The 13,670-nt window shown below is 43.9% G+C and overlaps 1 protein-coding gene and 1 long non-coding RNA gene across 7 annotated transcripts in view; one reads left to right on the forward strand and one right to left on the reverse strand.

The window, feature by feature from the left end:
- Positions 1 to 2,051: 2,051 nt before the first annotated feature.
- DIP2B (disco interacting protein 2 homolog B) overlaps positions 2,052 to 13,670 on the reverse strand; it is a 209,928-nt gene continuing 198,309 nt past the window's right edge. For all 6 annotated transcript variants that reach the window (XM_046663507.1, XM_046663499.1, XM_046663474.1 and 3 more), the window contains 4 exons: positions 11,738 to 11,812; positions 10,095 to 10,272; positions 7,976 to 8,099; positions 2,052 to 6,159 (listed from right to left, as the gene is read on the reverse strand). In XM_046663507.1, the coding sequence (XP_046519463.1) occupies positions 5,907 to 6,159; positions 7,976 to 8,099; positions 10,095 to 10,272; positions 11,738 to 11,812 (630 nt within the window). In that variant the 3' untranslated portion in view covers positions 2,052 to 5,906. The remainder of the gene's footprint in view (positions 6,160 to 7,975; positions 8,100 to 10,094; positions 10,273 to 11,737; positions 11,813 to 13,670) is intronic.
- Positions 3,119 to 13,666, forward strand: LOC124240476 (uncharacterized). The gene is made up of 3 exons (XR_006888877.1): positions 3,119 to 3,251; positions 11,583 to 11,746; positions 12,412 to 13,666. It is a non-coding gene; the product is annotated as an uncharacterized LOC124240476 (long non-coding RNA).

Here is a 13,670-nt window from a genome sequence, read left to right on the forward strand (position 1 = left end):
GTGCTTCCTTCTCTCAAAGGCTAATCCTCTCACCTGTTCTCTGGATCCTGCCCCTCCTGCTTCCTCAGTGACCTTACTTTGTCAATTATCACTCATTGCTGTATTTGGAAACTTTCTCTCTCCACTGGCTCTTTCCCCTGACAGAGTTATATTTTTCTTTCACCTTTAAAAGTCTCCCTTGATTCTCTGTCCCTCTTTCAACTACCCTCCCATCTCTGTCCTTCCTATGCAGATAGGGCTTCTGGAGAGTATCCTCTGTCCAGTCACACTTCCCATCACTCCTCTCCTGAGCCAGTTTTCTGGCTTCTGCCTCCTCAGCTGCAAGTGAAACCACTCTGACCAAGGTCACCAGTGTCTGCCTAGTTGCCAGACACAGCAGATGCTTGCCAGTCCCTGTTTTACTAAGCTTCATCGTAGCCTTTGGCATTGTTGATCACTTCCTCCTCTTTAAAACTCTTCCTGCAATTTCTATGCGCATGCTCTTTCTTGGCTTTGCCCTTTTCTCTCCAGTCATTCCTTCTCTTTTGTGGACTATTCTTCCTCCCCGAGCCTTTAAATGCTGCTGTTGCCCATGGCTTCATTATTGGTCCTTTTCTTACTCTACACGATCTTCCTTGGCAATAGCATCCACTTCACGGCTTCAACTACCACTTTTAAAAGGATGCCTCCAAAATATCTAGCTCTTGGCCAGAGCTCTCCTGAGGCAGACACCTAAATATTCAGCTGCCCATTGGACCTCTTCACTTATGGGTTCCACAGGACCTTAAAGAGCATGACCAAAATGGAGCACAGCATCTTCTTCCTCGAGTCTATTCCTCCTCCTTTGTTCCCTATCTTGGTAAATGGCCCCACATCTACCTAACTCCCCAAGTCAGAAACCTAGGAGTTATTCTGGATTCCTTCTTCCTTACCCTGAATATTCAGCGGTTGAAATCTTACCATTTCCCAGGTTTGCACACACTGCCCTCCGTCTCCATCCTGTCACTGCCTTATTTGCAGGGCTCTTGCTCTGTCACTGCAGTCCCAACTGGTCTCCCCACCTTGGGTTTTACCTCCCTACCCACACCAGTCCATTTTCTATATGATTACCAGAATAATCCTCTCTGTTGCAAATCTGAGCATGTTATTCCCTTGCAATACATCCCTCGTTGGCTCCCTTTGGCCTTCTGGATAAAAGTCCAAAATTCTTAGCATGATACACAAGGCCCTTACTGATCTGTCCTTCGCTCAAACCTCCGTAACTATCTTTGACTTTTCTCCCTTCAAACTCTACAGCCTAATAACAAATTGCAGTTCCCAGAATGTGCAACTCTGCCTTCCCGTGTATTGTCTTTATCTAGCTGTTTCATCCTTCAACACTCAGTTCAGATGTTACCTTCTCCAGCACATATTACTCACTATTCTCCCTCATCATTGGATTGGGGGCCTATCCTACCTGCTCTCATAGTCCACCTCTACTTGTAACCCTTACTGTATTGGTTTTCCTGTATCTCCTTAAGGGCAGTGACTTGATATTTTTCACTCTCTAGCTTCAGTTCCACAGTGCCTGGTGCCTGTGGGTAGACGCTTGATAAATGTGTGTCAAATGAGAAAATGTTCTCAGCTGCCTAAAAAGCTTGGACCATAATTTAAGGACCAGTTTCAGTGTCTGAGAACATGCACAATTTGATGAACTCCCATCAAACTTCTTGAAACCAGGAAATGGAAAAGCAAATGATCACTTTAAGAAAAGCGGAAATCCAACCCAATGACAGATTAGAAAAAAATTAAAATTTACAATCAATAGTTTAAAACTACCAAATGCCACATAGGTAGGACGAATACTAAGCTATAATTTTTCCTGACAGAAGACTTCTTAGTTTTCAAAATGACTCTCTACTGTTCCTTGATCTTGCCTCCTTTTATAGCACTGATGGCTATAACTTTGGATCTCTGTGTTCATTTTCCTTAGACCACTCGAGCTACCTTTGGGTCTTACCATCTGAAGTTAAATTTAAAATCTATCAATTCCAATTTGTCAATTTTCCCATTGTGTGAAGCATTAAACACAATCAGGCATCAATATTTATTAACACAAGACAAAGGAAACACATTCAATGAGTTAATAGAACACTGTCCAGCCAGATGTTAAATTTAAAAATGTATATCTAGTCTAATTTCAAATAAATAAAAAAAAACCTTTATACATAATTACACAGTACTATCGTTTGAATTTGACACTGGTAAATATCTTGACAGAAAGTAAACAAACAGCATTTAAAACTAAAAAATTAATCTTATATCTTTACACTCTCTTCCTCTGGACAAATAACATGGCCCATCTACATATACCTAAACCAGAAATGTTGTATGAATGAGAAAGAAAGGCCTGTTGTGTATTTGGAGTACTGCAGCTTCTGGCTCCAAACACGCTTGCTTTTACATCAAAGCAGACAACAAAAACAACACTAAGGCATAGATCATGTTGGAGTTTGAGGGTGAGGTGATAACTCCTCATTGCTTTAGTCTAAAAGATTCCTGGAAATTCAAGGAAAGTAATTCATTTGGCCAAGATATTGAGCACCATGCTTGGGGCAGAGACCTTAACAAAAAACCTAAGGCCTCAGGCCCTTTGTTGATTCAACAGAAGCAATAAGCAAGCATTGCCCAAGGACTAAAGTTAAGGAGACACACTCACGACCAATAGACAGGCAATGGTCCCTAAACAGCCTGAGGCAGCACAACTTCAGGAGGAAAGGACTTGGTACTCATGGGACCAGGGCCCTTTGAGGCAGGAAGTAAATAAAGACTGCGGATTCACTGATGCCCATTAGCATGCTGGTCACTGCCTGGGTCTCACTGATGCAGGAGATGGCATTTGTGCAGCTCTAAGAATAGAATCCCTAGGGCCTAGGAATTTTCCTGAGGCAGCCCCTTCCTGATCTACTTCAGTTACTTCTGCTGAGAGGCAGAAAGAGGTTCAAAGACTTTCAGATGAATAGATTTCTCTTAACTCAAATGGAGACTTGCTGTTAATTTCGTTTTCTCTTTCACAGGCATAAAAACCCAAACAGAATGTGTTCCAGAGGATTGGCAAGGCTGATTTTATCAATAATGGCCTTCTGTGACTGCCTTAAGAGTCAGTTCTACCACAAAGGTTCTACCTAACATGGAAAGAGCAAGAGAGTTGTGTCATCAAGAGAAAGTTTTCTTATCCAAGTCTGCAACAGATGAGGTGTTAAATCTGCAGATGACCCGCAAACACCTCTAAGGTAATGACTGGACTCTCTTCCTCTTCCAGGGGGTACTTTACCAGTGTTACTGATGAAGTTCCCCAAAGGTGCATCTCAGCTTTCTTTCCTCCACTAGCATATTCTGGCTTTGGGGGATATGCAAAAGATCAATAAACAGCCACAAGGCAGAAAGCAAAAACTAAAGATAAATCAGAAGCCTGAGGAACTAGGAAGCTAGGTGATCAGCCCCTAAGTAACTGGCAGCTGCCGCGCTCTGAGATTAACGGAGCATCTTATCTGAAGGAATGAGCATAGATCGGCACTGTCCAATATTGTAGCCAGTAGCCACATGTGGCTACTGAAAACCCGAAACATGGGTAGTCTGAATTGAGATGTGCTTAATACACACTGGATTTCAAAGACTTAATATGAAAAAAACAAGTGAAATATCTCATTAATAGTTTCTTATATTAATTCCATATCAAAATGATAGTATTTTTGATATATTGGGTTAAATATATTAAAGTCAATTTCACCTGTTTCTTTTTACTTTTTAAAATGTGGTTACTAGAAATTTAAAATGACAGATGTGGCTCACATTCTATTTCTAGCAGACATTCTAACTTGGGCAGTAAGAATTATCAAAGCAACTCATAGGACAAACTGCCTATATATTTTTTTTAGAACTTGTGGATTATGGAGATAGAACTATTTAATCCTCAGGATCCCTTGCTTTGTTTAGTGAATCATTAACAAGTGTTTTAAGAAAATTACTTTTCAAATAAGCAGGCTGTTTTCTCTGCAAACCAAACCGGTGCTAGTCACTGGGATTTCTTGCCCCCCGGCAGTGTGCTTTTTCTGCACTTCCTAGAACCTCTCCCATCACGTGTAAATTAATTTCATCCAAAATGTTGAAAAGAGATCTGGAACTGGAAAATGTCTTGAGGTCCGCCCTCTGTGGAGAATGAGTTGGGGGGAAAAGAGGATTATGTAAAAGGGATAAAGTGGCTTTGGGTCACAGACAGTGTAAGGGCAGCCCCCGAGAGGGCTGCCATGGCAAAGGGTCTGGTCTTTGCATTATAAACCTTATTTTCAGGGTAATTACAAGTCTTAGAAATTGTTTAAAAACATATTTTAGTTTACATGATGTTACAGTGGGGTAAATAATATGTATTATTAAAATAGCCTAAATAAATATTTACACAATAGACCAGAGTGGGTCAAAGAGAACCATTCTGATTTAACAAGTTAACTCTGTTCACTTTGAGTTTTTTTTTAATTTTTAAAAATATTTCTGTAAGAAAAAAATAATAAAATTCAACTATATTCAAATACATGAAGTATCAGACCAAAGAAAGGAAACCAAGCCGGAGGCCAAACTCAGTCCCAGGCTCAGTCCACTTGGCCTGGGCACCACAGTTATTTCAAAAGAGTTTCTTGCATACATCATACTTCCCCTATTTCAGCATAAGCGTGGCTATTTTGGCAACCCAATCTGGTCAGTTTTGAGATGTGTAGTTATGTGGCCTTATGCTTTCATGTGACTGTTGATCCCACTGCCTTCCCAGCCTGTCATTCTTTTTCTTAAAATCCCTGCCCTCATCAATTGGAAGAACAGAGGACACTCTTCAGTTTTCAGAAAAGAGAAGCTTATATGTATAAACTGTAGACAGAGTTTACAGTGGACCTGGAAAAAGAGGAAATTCTAAATTCTTACGTAGTCACTCTAAATTTGAAAGACAGTTTCAACACTGGGGGCCAGAGTGAGTTATTGTGGTTCTTTAGAATAGGGTGGGATCTAATGAATCTTAGCTTTTTCATAACACTTTGATTTTTAAACTGAGATTTTTCAGCTTGTAGAAACACGCTGAATTCTTAAAAGCTTAAGCTGATTCCGGGAATGCAAGCTTTAAAAACAAACATAGGCAGCTTTAGTTTATAAAATACACCAGCCAACAGAGACAGAAAATGTGCAGCGAAACCTGCAAACAATTTGCACTTTTTAGTTACCTATTCAGTTATACTGCATTAAGAGAATATTGAAATTCTCTCAAAGTAGAACTGTTTCTACTTTGGTGGTTATAACTATACAAGCCAATTCAAATTTTTAGCTGAATTATGTGTATTCTTATTTACATGTTTAAAACACTGGTCAAAATGTTTTACAGTCAAGAATTATATATATAAAGTAATTTTCATATTCAGTGGGTTATCTGACTTGCTTATGGGTCGACTGAAAGTAAGCTGAGTAGTTCCATGTTAACAAAACCCGCAGAATGTCTAGCTATGGTAAAATGGCAAAATACAGTACAGAGCGGGGAACTGTGTAACTCAGACCACCCCCTTTATGTGAATTCATTAAACTCCCTTACAAAATTCTAAAACAGCATTAGATAAAAATACAAGTATATAAACAGATGAAAAAAATGTAACATGCATGTAATTGCTTTAGTAACGTGCTGCTCACGCTATGTCAAAGCTCATGACTAACAGACGGTTAACATTTTTTTCATTTGCCACCACAGAATTCCCCTTTCCTGTGTGTCGTGTGATTGTAGAATCCCACAGGATGAGATGAAATATATAATGTAGCCATCTCAGCTTATTTCCCATCATTTGAAAGCTTGCTCCTCATCACGGGTCTTTGGTCCTTGCGGTTTCTCAGGGTGGCCCCTGTGATCCCCACAAGGCTGGTTACATGTTATAAGCCACGTAGATGGGGTCTAACTGGTCAGCTAGGAAGCTGTCACGGAGGTGCATCCTTTGCTTCTCTCCTCTAGAGTTGATGGGGATGACGCCCGGGTCCACCACAACTACGACGCCAACGATGAGGTAATGCTCTTCCAGGACCACATTTGTGACTAAAGGAACCAGATCCAGGGCTTCCTGTTCAGAGCCACACAGCTCCACAACCACCACAAGCAAGTTGGTCCAGGTGAACACGGCACTGAAATTTGAAAGACATTCAGTTACATGTCATTACATTTACCAGTCATCTTTTACAGTGTCTGCCCAAGACTGAACCCCAATTCCCTGAGAACTGCCTTCTTTGCTGGATTCAACCAGAAGGCTAGCAGTCACATCTGTGACATAGAACCACTCCCCTCTGATTACAGCTGAACCAGCCAAAATCTCTTGAGAATTTGGAAGTGTGATTGAAAGTTATTAGCTGGTCACTTGAACTGAGGACGTGTGGACTTGAAAAGTTCTGGGCTAGCCAGGTGTCCAGGGAAGCACAAAGAATGGCTCTTCAGGGAGGAGAGAAAAGATCAAGTGGATGCCCACGTGGCTCTAGAGAGTGAGACGATAGTGGTTCCTGATGGCCTTGTTTTTACTTTTTTTTTTTGGTGAGGAAGATTGGCCCTGAGCTAACATCTGTTGCCAATCTTCTTCTTTTTGCTTGAGGAAGACTGTCAGTGAGCTAACATCTGTGACAATTTTCCTCTATTTTTTCTATGTAGGACACTGCCACAGCGTGGCTTGATGAGTGGTGTGTAGGTCTACACCCCAGATCCTAACCTGCAGACCCCCAGGCTGCCGAAGTGGAGTGCACAAACTTAACCACTAGGCCACTGAGCTGGCCCCTCTACCTTTCTTGAGATCCACAGTTAGATACTTTTAGGAACTTCTGTGATAACCAGGTATTCTTTCCATTAACTCTTTTTTACTTTTTGTTGAAGAGAGTTTCTGTTCTTTGCAACATAAGAGCTTTGACTAAGATAATATTCTTACACCCATCAGGAAGGGAGTTGGCCTGGCCTCATTTGAGCTTAGTGCCCCACACAAGTGTCTCTGCTGTTGTGCCATACAAGTGCCACAAGGTACAAAGTGAGTGCTGGGTTAGAAGGTATGACCTGATATGCAGTGTTAAACTGCTTTAACAAACAGAGTCCGATCATTAAAGAAAAATGTACACAATATTTGGTTGCATCACCAGTCGAATGTCTGAAATTAGAGGGTAGCCATGGCATTCTGCATTATTCTCATACCCCTGGGCGGTGTTCAGGTCTGAGGAGAGACTCTGACCAAAGCAAGAACATTTTTAGACAAAGAAGCATCTGGAAAACATGAGCAACCATTAAGAGAACTGTGGCTGTTTAGCATGAGGAAGGACACATTGACTTAAATATGTAGGAAAGAAACTGGATGGATTCTGCATTGTCAAGAATCCAGAAGGAAAGCCAACAGGAAAAACAGAGTTTTAATTTTAAGGAATTTTAAGTCAATGTGAGGTTGGATGATCCTTTGTCAGGGATAAGGTAAGGGGAATTCCTGCACTGAGAGGGAAATCGGATGAGATGATAATGATCCTTTTCATCTGCTTACCATCTAACAGTTGACAAGCACATTGTCATTTGATCCTCCCAATAATCAGGAAGTGGCAGAGGAAGCATTTTACAGATGAGGGAAGCGGCCAACGTAGGCCTGTAAGCTGGGTGTTCTGACTTAAAGTCATGGTTCTTTCCACCACACGAAACCGACTTCTAGATACAGGTGATCAGTACTTCCCTTCCAAGGGTGAGAGTCTATCACGAGTGAGGACTCAGCTCCACAGTGGTTCCTCAGCACCGGTCTCAGTGTCTCCACGGCTCGTCTGCCACAGCAGACGGCACACGAAGCAAGAACGAGTTCGTTTACTTTCTTACTCCCCTTGGCATTCTCTGTGTGTAGGAGGTATTTGGTACCGACGGCTGACTACTTGGATCGGTTTTAACTGACACTACAGCTGAGGTGGGAAGCATGTTCTGTGAGGGGGCACTTACCATTCAGCTATGCTCCTGTGGATCCGAGACACTGAGGTCTCGATATCGATCGGGTGGTATCGCAGTCCTCTCAGTTCCAGCGTTTCATCCAGGGCTCCCACCACATACAACGCATCGTGACGCTCTGACAGAAGGGAAGAGAGAAAGCTGGTTCCTCAGATACACTGAGTGCAGTACAGTGGTGGCTGAGAGCCCAGGATTCAGGCTGCCTGCCTCGTCGCCTGGCTCCACCACTCACCAGCTCTGTAACCGGGCAAACCACTTAAGTTTCTGAGTCCTGCTTCCAGGATAATAACAAATGGCTGCTGTGAGGATTGAATGAGATAACCCACATAAGGGAGTTAATGTGATGCCTGGTACACTGTAGATGCTAAAACATTAGCTATTATTATTATTACTGTTCTGTGCCAGGAATTGTGCCAAGTGTTAGGAGACAAAGATGACAAAGCATGATTCCTGCTCTGAAGATACTTACTGTCTAGTGGGGGGAACACACACACAAACAGGCGTTCCGTCCTAACTCAGTGAGCCCGGTGATAGGGGTGCACAAGGTGTGAGGAGAGTGGAGGACACCCCCAGCTCAGCTCCGAGTTCAGGGAGGGCTCCTGGGAAAGCTGAAGCCAGGCTGAGTGTTTAAGGATAAACAGGAATTAGCCAGATGAAGGCTGGGGGAGGGGAGGGCAGGGAGGATTTGAGACGGAGAAGAAATGAACATGTGTCACTGTTTCTAGACATCTTCAAGGGATCCAGATACAAGGAGTAGGATTATAGAATATGGGGAGATGAGTCCTGGTTATTCACAGGCTTGTAATCCGGCTAGGACACAGCAGAAATTTCGTTCTTTTTTTGGAAAGATTTTATGCACACACTGTATATACAAGGCGACATGGTTTATGTCTATATAGATACTGCATTATGAAGAACAGAGATGATTTTGCTAGATCTACTGAATGCACTGTTTTCAGGAAAAGGTAAATTTCTGAAAAATTTAGCAAAATAAAGTGGTAGAAGCTGTGGGAGAGAGAAGGATGAGGAGGTCCAGCAGAGTCCCATCATACAAGAAGAGTTCATAAAGATTGTAATAACAAAATGACAAGAGAAACACAGTAGTTAACAATGAGTGAGTGCTTTCTATGGGCCAGGCACTATTCCAGGCACCTAAATGCATCATGTCATTTAATCTCACATTGTTGCCACGAGGCAGGAAACATCATCACTCCCATTTTCCAGGTAGAAAACTGAGAGGTTCAGTGATTGCTCAAGGTCACACAGCAATTGGCAGAGGTAAGCTTCAAAACCAGGACACCTGGTGAGGGACGCCTCCTCCTTCTCCAGTATGTTATCCTGCCTCCCCATGAAATCTGGAGAAACTATGGATGCTGGATAGTGCGGAACAGATGCAAGGAGCTAAGGAGAAATGACCTGGCCCCATTCACGCCTTTGAAGTCCAGTGAGTTATTCGTAGCCATTCTTCAAGTGCATGATACAGTTAGTGTTGGGTATTTTTAAATGGCTATTCATGCCATCAAGAGGAAGGGTTGAAAGCGGATAGCAGTGAAGCCATGACAGTCAAATAGACAGAGGATGACCAGAGCCTTGCCAAGAAGCAGTCTCGATCCGACATGAGACACCGAAAGGACGGAGCGCTTCAGCCAGACTGCTCCTCTGTACTGACTCCCCCCTCAGGGATTCGGGCTGTTCCTCCTGCTCCCAGAATGGTGCACAGGGAGGAAAGGAGCCAAAGGATGAAACAGCAGTCACAGGAGCTTGTCCAGGGGCTGGCGTCAGCCCCACCGGGGCTGAGGGTCTGTGTTCTGCCAGGGGCATTGACTCATCATCAGGCCATCTCCATGACTGCCCGGCCAGCTAACCCACAGGTCAGGGATGCTGACGTGGTGCCCTGGGTGCTTACTTCCTAGGTTCTCTTCCTGGGGCAAAATCTTACTCTGGATGAATATAAATTCACGTCTGGGTTCAAGAGTCGTCCAAGGGAATAATTAAATACACACACTCCACAACCCAAGGGCAGGCTGAGGAAGGCCAGAGAGCCCTACTGGCTGAAACGCAAAGTGGGACGTGCCTGCCCCACCGAAGGGGGAAGAGCTGGTGGGGAAAATACCTCCAGTGGCTGCTGTGAGCTCAGTCCGGCGGACGAAACCAAGGTATCCTGTCCGAGCCCAGAGCGTCTGAGCAGCATCCCCAAAGCTGAGGCGAGTGTTGAAATGATCAGCTTGAAGAGTCTCACTATCGTAGATGGTGTAATAGCCACTGGCCGTATGGGGACTGTTCACCCAAATCTACAAGAAAAGGGCAGTGGCCACATTTTACCAGGAACATACGACTGTATCAATTCAATTCTCTTGGGACTGATTATTATGGTTTTTGAATCTCATTTTTATATTAACAACACAACTGAACAGTAAAGGCAGCTGACATTTATCAAGTGTTTACTGTCTGCTGAACAGTGAGGTAAGTACTTTATATACCTTATCTCCATCAATCCTGACATATATGACATGACAATATAGTTTGTACTATTGTTATTCCCTTTTTATAGATGAAAAACAAGGAGTTGGGGCCGGCCCAGTGGCATAGTGGTTCAGTTCAGGCACTCTGCTTCAGCAGCCCAGGCTTCGTGGGTTTGGATCCCCGGAGCAGACCTACACACCACTCATCAAGCCATGCCATGGCAGCATCCCACATAGGAAATAGAGGAAGACTGGCACAGATGTGAGCTCAGCGACAATCTTCCTCAAGCAAAAAGAGGAAGACTGGCAACAGACGTTAGCTCAGGGCCAGACTTCCTCACCAAAAAAACAAAAAACAAAAAACACCAAGGAGTTAAGTAGCTCACCTAAGATACAGAAACTAGGAGATTCATACCCAAGCCTGTGTGGATGCAGAGGCCATGCTCCTAGCCACCACGCCACATGGCCTCCCTGGCTCATTTTTCAGCCTGTTTCCGAGTTCCACAAATGCATCAGGGGGTTACTTCTGTGCTTCTGAAACTAAGGTATAAAGCCCCCAGGAAAACACTACAGGGTATTTGAAACAATGGTAATCATACTAGTGTTTATTGAGATCTCATGTGACAGGCACTGTTCTATGTACATTACAGATACAGGTACCAATACCGTCAACTGTCATACAGTTCTACTGGGAGGGCGAGGTAGCTGCAATTATTATTATGGATGAGGAAACCGAGGCCTGGAGAGGTTAAGTAACTTGCCCAATATCGAGAAGCTGGTACCCAGCAGAGCCCAGATCAGCTGGCCCCTGCACCTACAACACGCCTCCCCACAAGCTACAGGATGAAACATCAGTGTCTCTTAAAGATCTGGGGGAAGAAAAGCTAAGTCTCTCAAAATATATTTATACTAATACAAAAATGGATACATTTTGGAATAGAATATAAAATTTGCATGAATTTAAAAACTCTTTGATTTGTGGCTCTTTCAGTGCCAGCCCTCAACAGGCGCAACAGGTGGGACTGGCCCTTGTTCCTTTCCAGCTCAGGGAGCGTCAGTGGGCCATCGGACTAGTTCTAGTTTGGATGCCTAAATCGCCTCGTGAGCCTGGTCTCATCTGCCCCTTCTGCCCATTTCAGTCTCGAGCCTTACGGAGACAGACTAAAACTCTTTTGGAGGATGAAAATTCACCATGAGGGAAGAGCCAAAGCCACGGTTTCACTGACGTCGTGAGTGTGAGCCCCACAGTCTTCCACTGCTGACTCTTCAGAGCAAAGGTGAAAACGGTACCTACCTCTCCAAGGTGAGAGTCTCCCACGGGTCCTTTGGTCTCGGGATTAACAATAACCACTTTCACTCCAGGCAGGATCTAAGAATCAAAGGGAAAGCACAAAGACTGGGTTCAATGAATCTAACGACCTCTAGGAAATGCACTGACCTGTTCCCCCTCCCCCGTGAGGTGGGCGAGTGCACGCAGGGCAGGAGCTAAGGAGTGGCACCCTCTGGACGGTCCTCAGTGAAGACCAGAAGTCTAAGATTCATCCTCAAAAATACACCAGGGAACCAACCAGGCTAGCACCTCCTCAAAGGGATGAGAAAGTGCAGACCAGAACCATGACAGTAAGAACCTGTAGAATAACTTAACCACGTAACGGCCTTTCTACATGATCTGTCTCACTCACTGCAGTGACGGCAGTAAAGCCGCTTAAGGCAGAACGGGCAGCAGGGAGGGATGGCCTGAGACCTGGCTCCAGTCTAGGGCCAGTGCAGGAGTGAGAGGGGCTTGAAGAGTAAGAGGATGGAGGCAGCTCTCAGGAGAACGGAAGGCCATCACATGCCTGCGATGTGGATGGGAGGGAAGAGCAAGAGGGAAAAGCAAGAAACAGGTGCTGGCTGAGAAAATGGCTCAGGGTCTCTGGTTACCTGTATTCTGTCCCTTAAACCTCCCATTTTATCTTGGGTTTCTAGAGCATGCAGTTACTTGAGAAGCCTCATAATGATTACCTGGGCTCATGCATATGAAACCTGAACGAAGGAAGAGAAAAGACCCTTCCCACTGTCTGGGCCACGCACTGCAGCAAACCTCCCGAGGGGCCCAGCCGCTAGCTGAGGCAGATAAGCTCTGACAAGATGATAAGAAGATCAACTGAATTCCACTTCGAAGAGTGAAACTGGAGTTAGCTCCCCAGGGGGCTGATCTGCTACTGGCCATGTTAGGCAGGATCCCTCCTGTCCTTCCCAGTTTTCTCCTGTGCTTTTCAGAATGACTGGAAGGGATGCTGAGGCATCATCATCATCTCTTCAAAACGATGAGAACCTTGATAGCTTAGCTGACGTTCTATCACCCTTAGTAAATTGTTCAAAACTGCTACAGACTGAACGTTGTGTCCCCCCCAAATTCAGTTGTTGAAACCTAATCCCCAGTGTGACACTATTAGGAGGTGAGGCCTTTGGAAGGTGGCTAGGTGATGAGGGCGGAGCCTCATGAATGGGGTTAATGCCCTCATGAAAGAGGCCCGGAGATTTTCCTTGCCCTTCGGCCATGACAGGACACAGCGATAAGCCATCTGTGAACCAGAAATCCCTCACCAGAATCTCCTGGCACCTTGATCTGGGACTTCCCAGCCTCCAGAACTGTGAGAGATGTTTCTGTTGTTTATAAGCACCCAGCCTACAGTATTCTGTTACAGGGCCTGAACGGACTAAGACAATAACTAAATCTCTCCTTCAACACTTTCAAGCCTCATCCTAATCTAAGAAATCTTATCCCCATAGACAATTACTCTCGAGTATCTTACTCTCTTCTGCATTTTCTGTTTCAGCTTTAAATACGTGTATGTCTTCCCTGATCTTAAACCACATCCCCCTATCTGACACCCTATTTTTCTCCTTGTATCATTTATACAGATAGAATTGGCTCTTTTTAAGTGTCGTTCATCTCTCCCCCTTGAATATAACAAACGTTGAATTTGCTGCTTTGTCAAATAAGACTAACACATCAGCTGGATTTTTAAAAAAATTTATGGAAATTAAGAAAGTTCAAATCTAGTATTCTTCTTGTCTATGTACCTATATGAATTTGAAAATACTGGCTAAGTTGAAACTGTTGAATTATCTCCAGATTTCAATTAAGTCTTGCCCTGGGTGCTAATACATTATATTGCTTCAGTTTTCTTTAAAATGAACCGCTTCTCCCCAAAGACCACCTTCCCAATGGTTAACAGAAC

The sequence above is a fragment of the Equus quagga genome, chromosome 1, assembly GCF_021613505.1.
Source record: "Equus quagga isolate Etosha38 chromosome 1, UCLA_HA_Equagga_1.0, whole genome shotgun sequence".
NCBI lineage: Eukaryota > Metazoa > Chordata > Mammalia > Perissodactyla > Equidae > Equus > Equus quagga.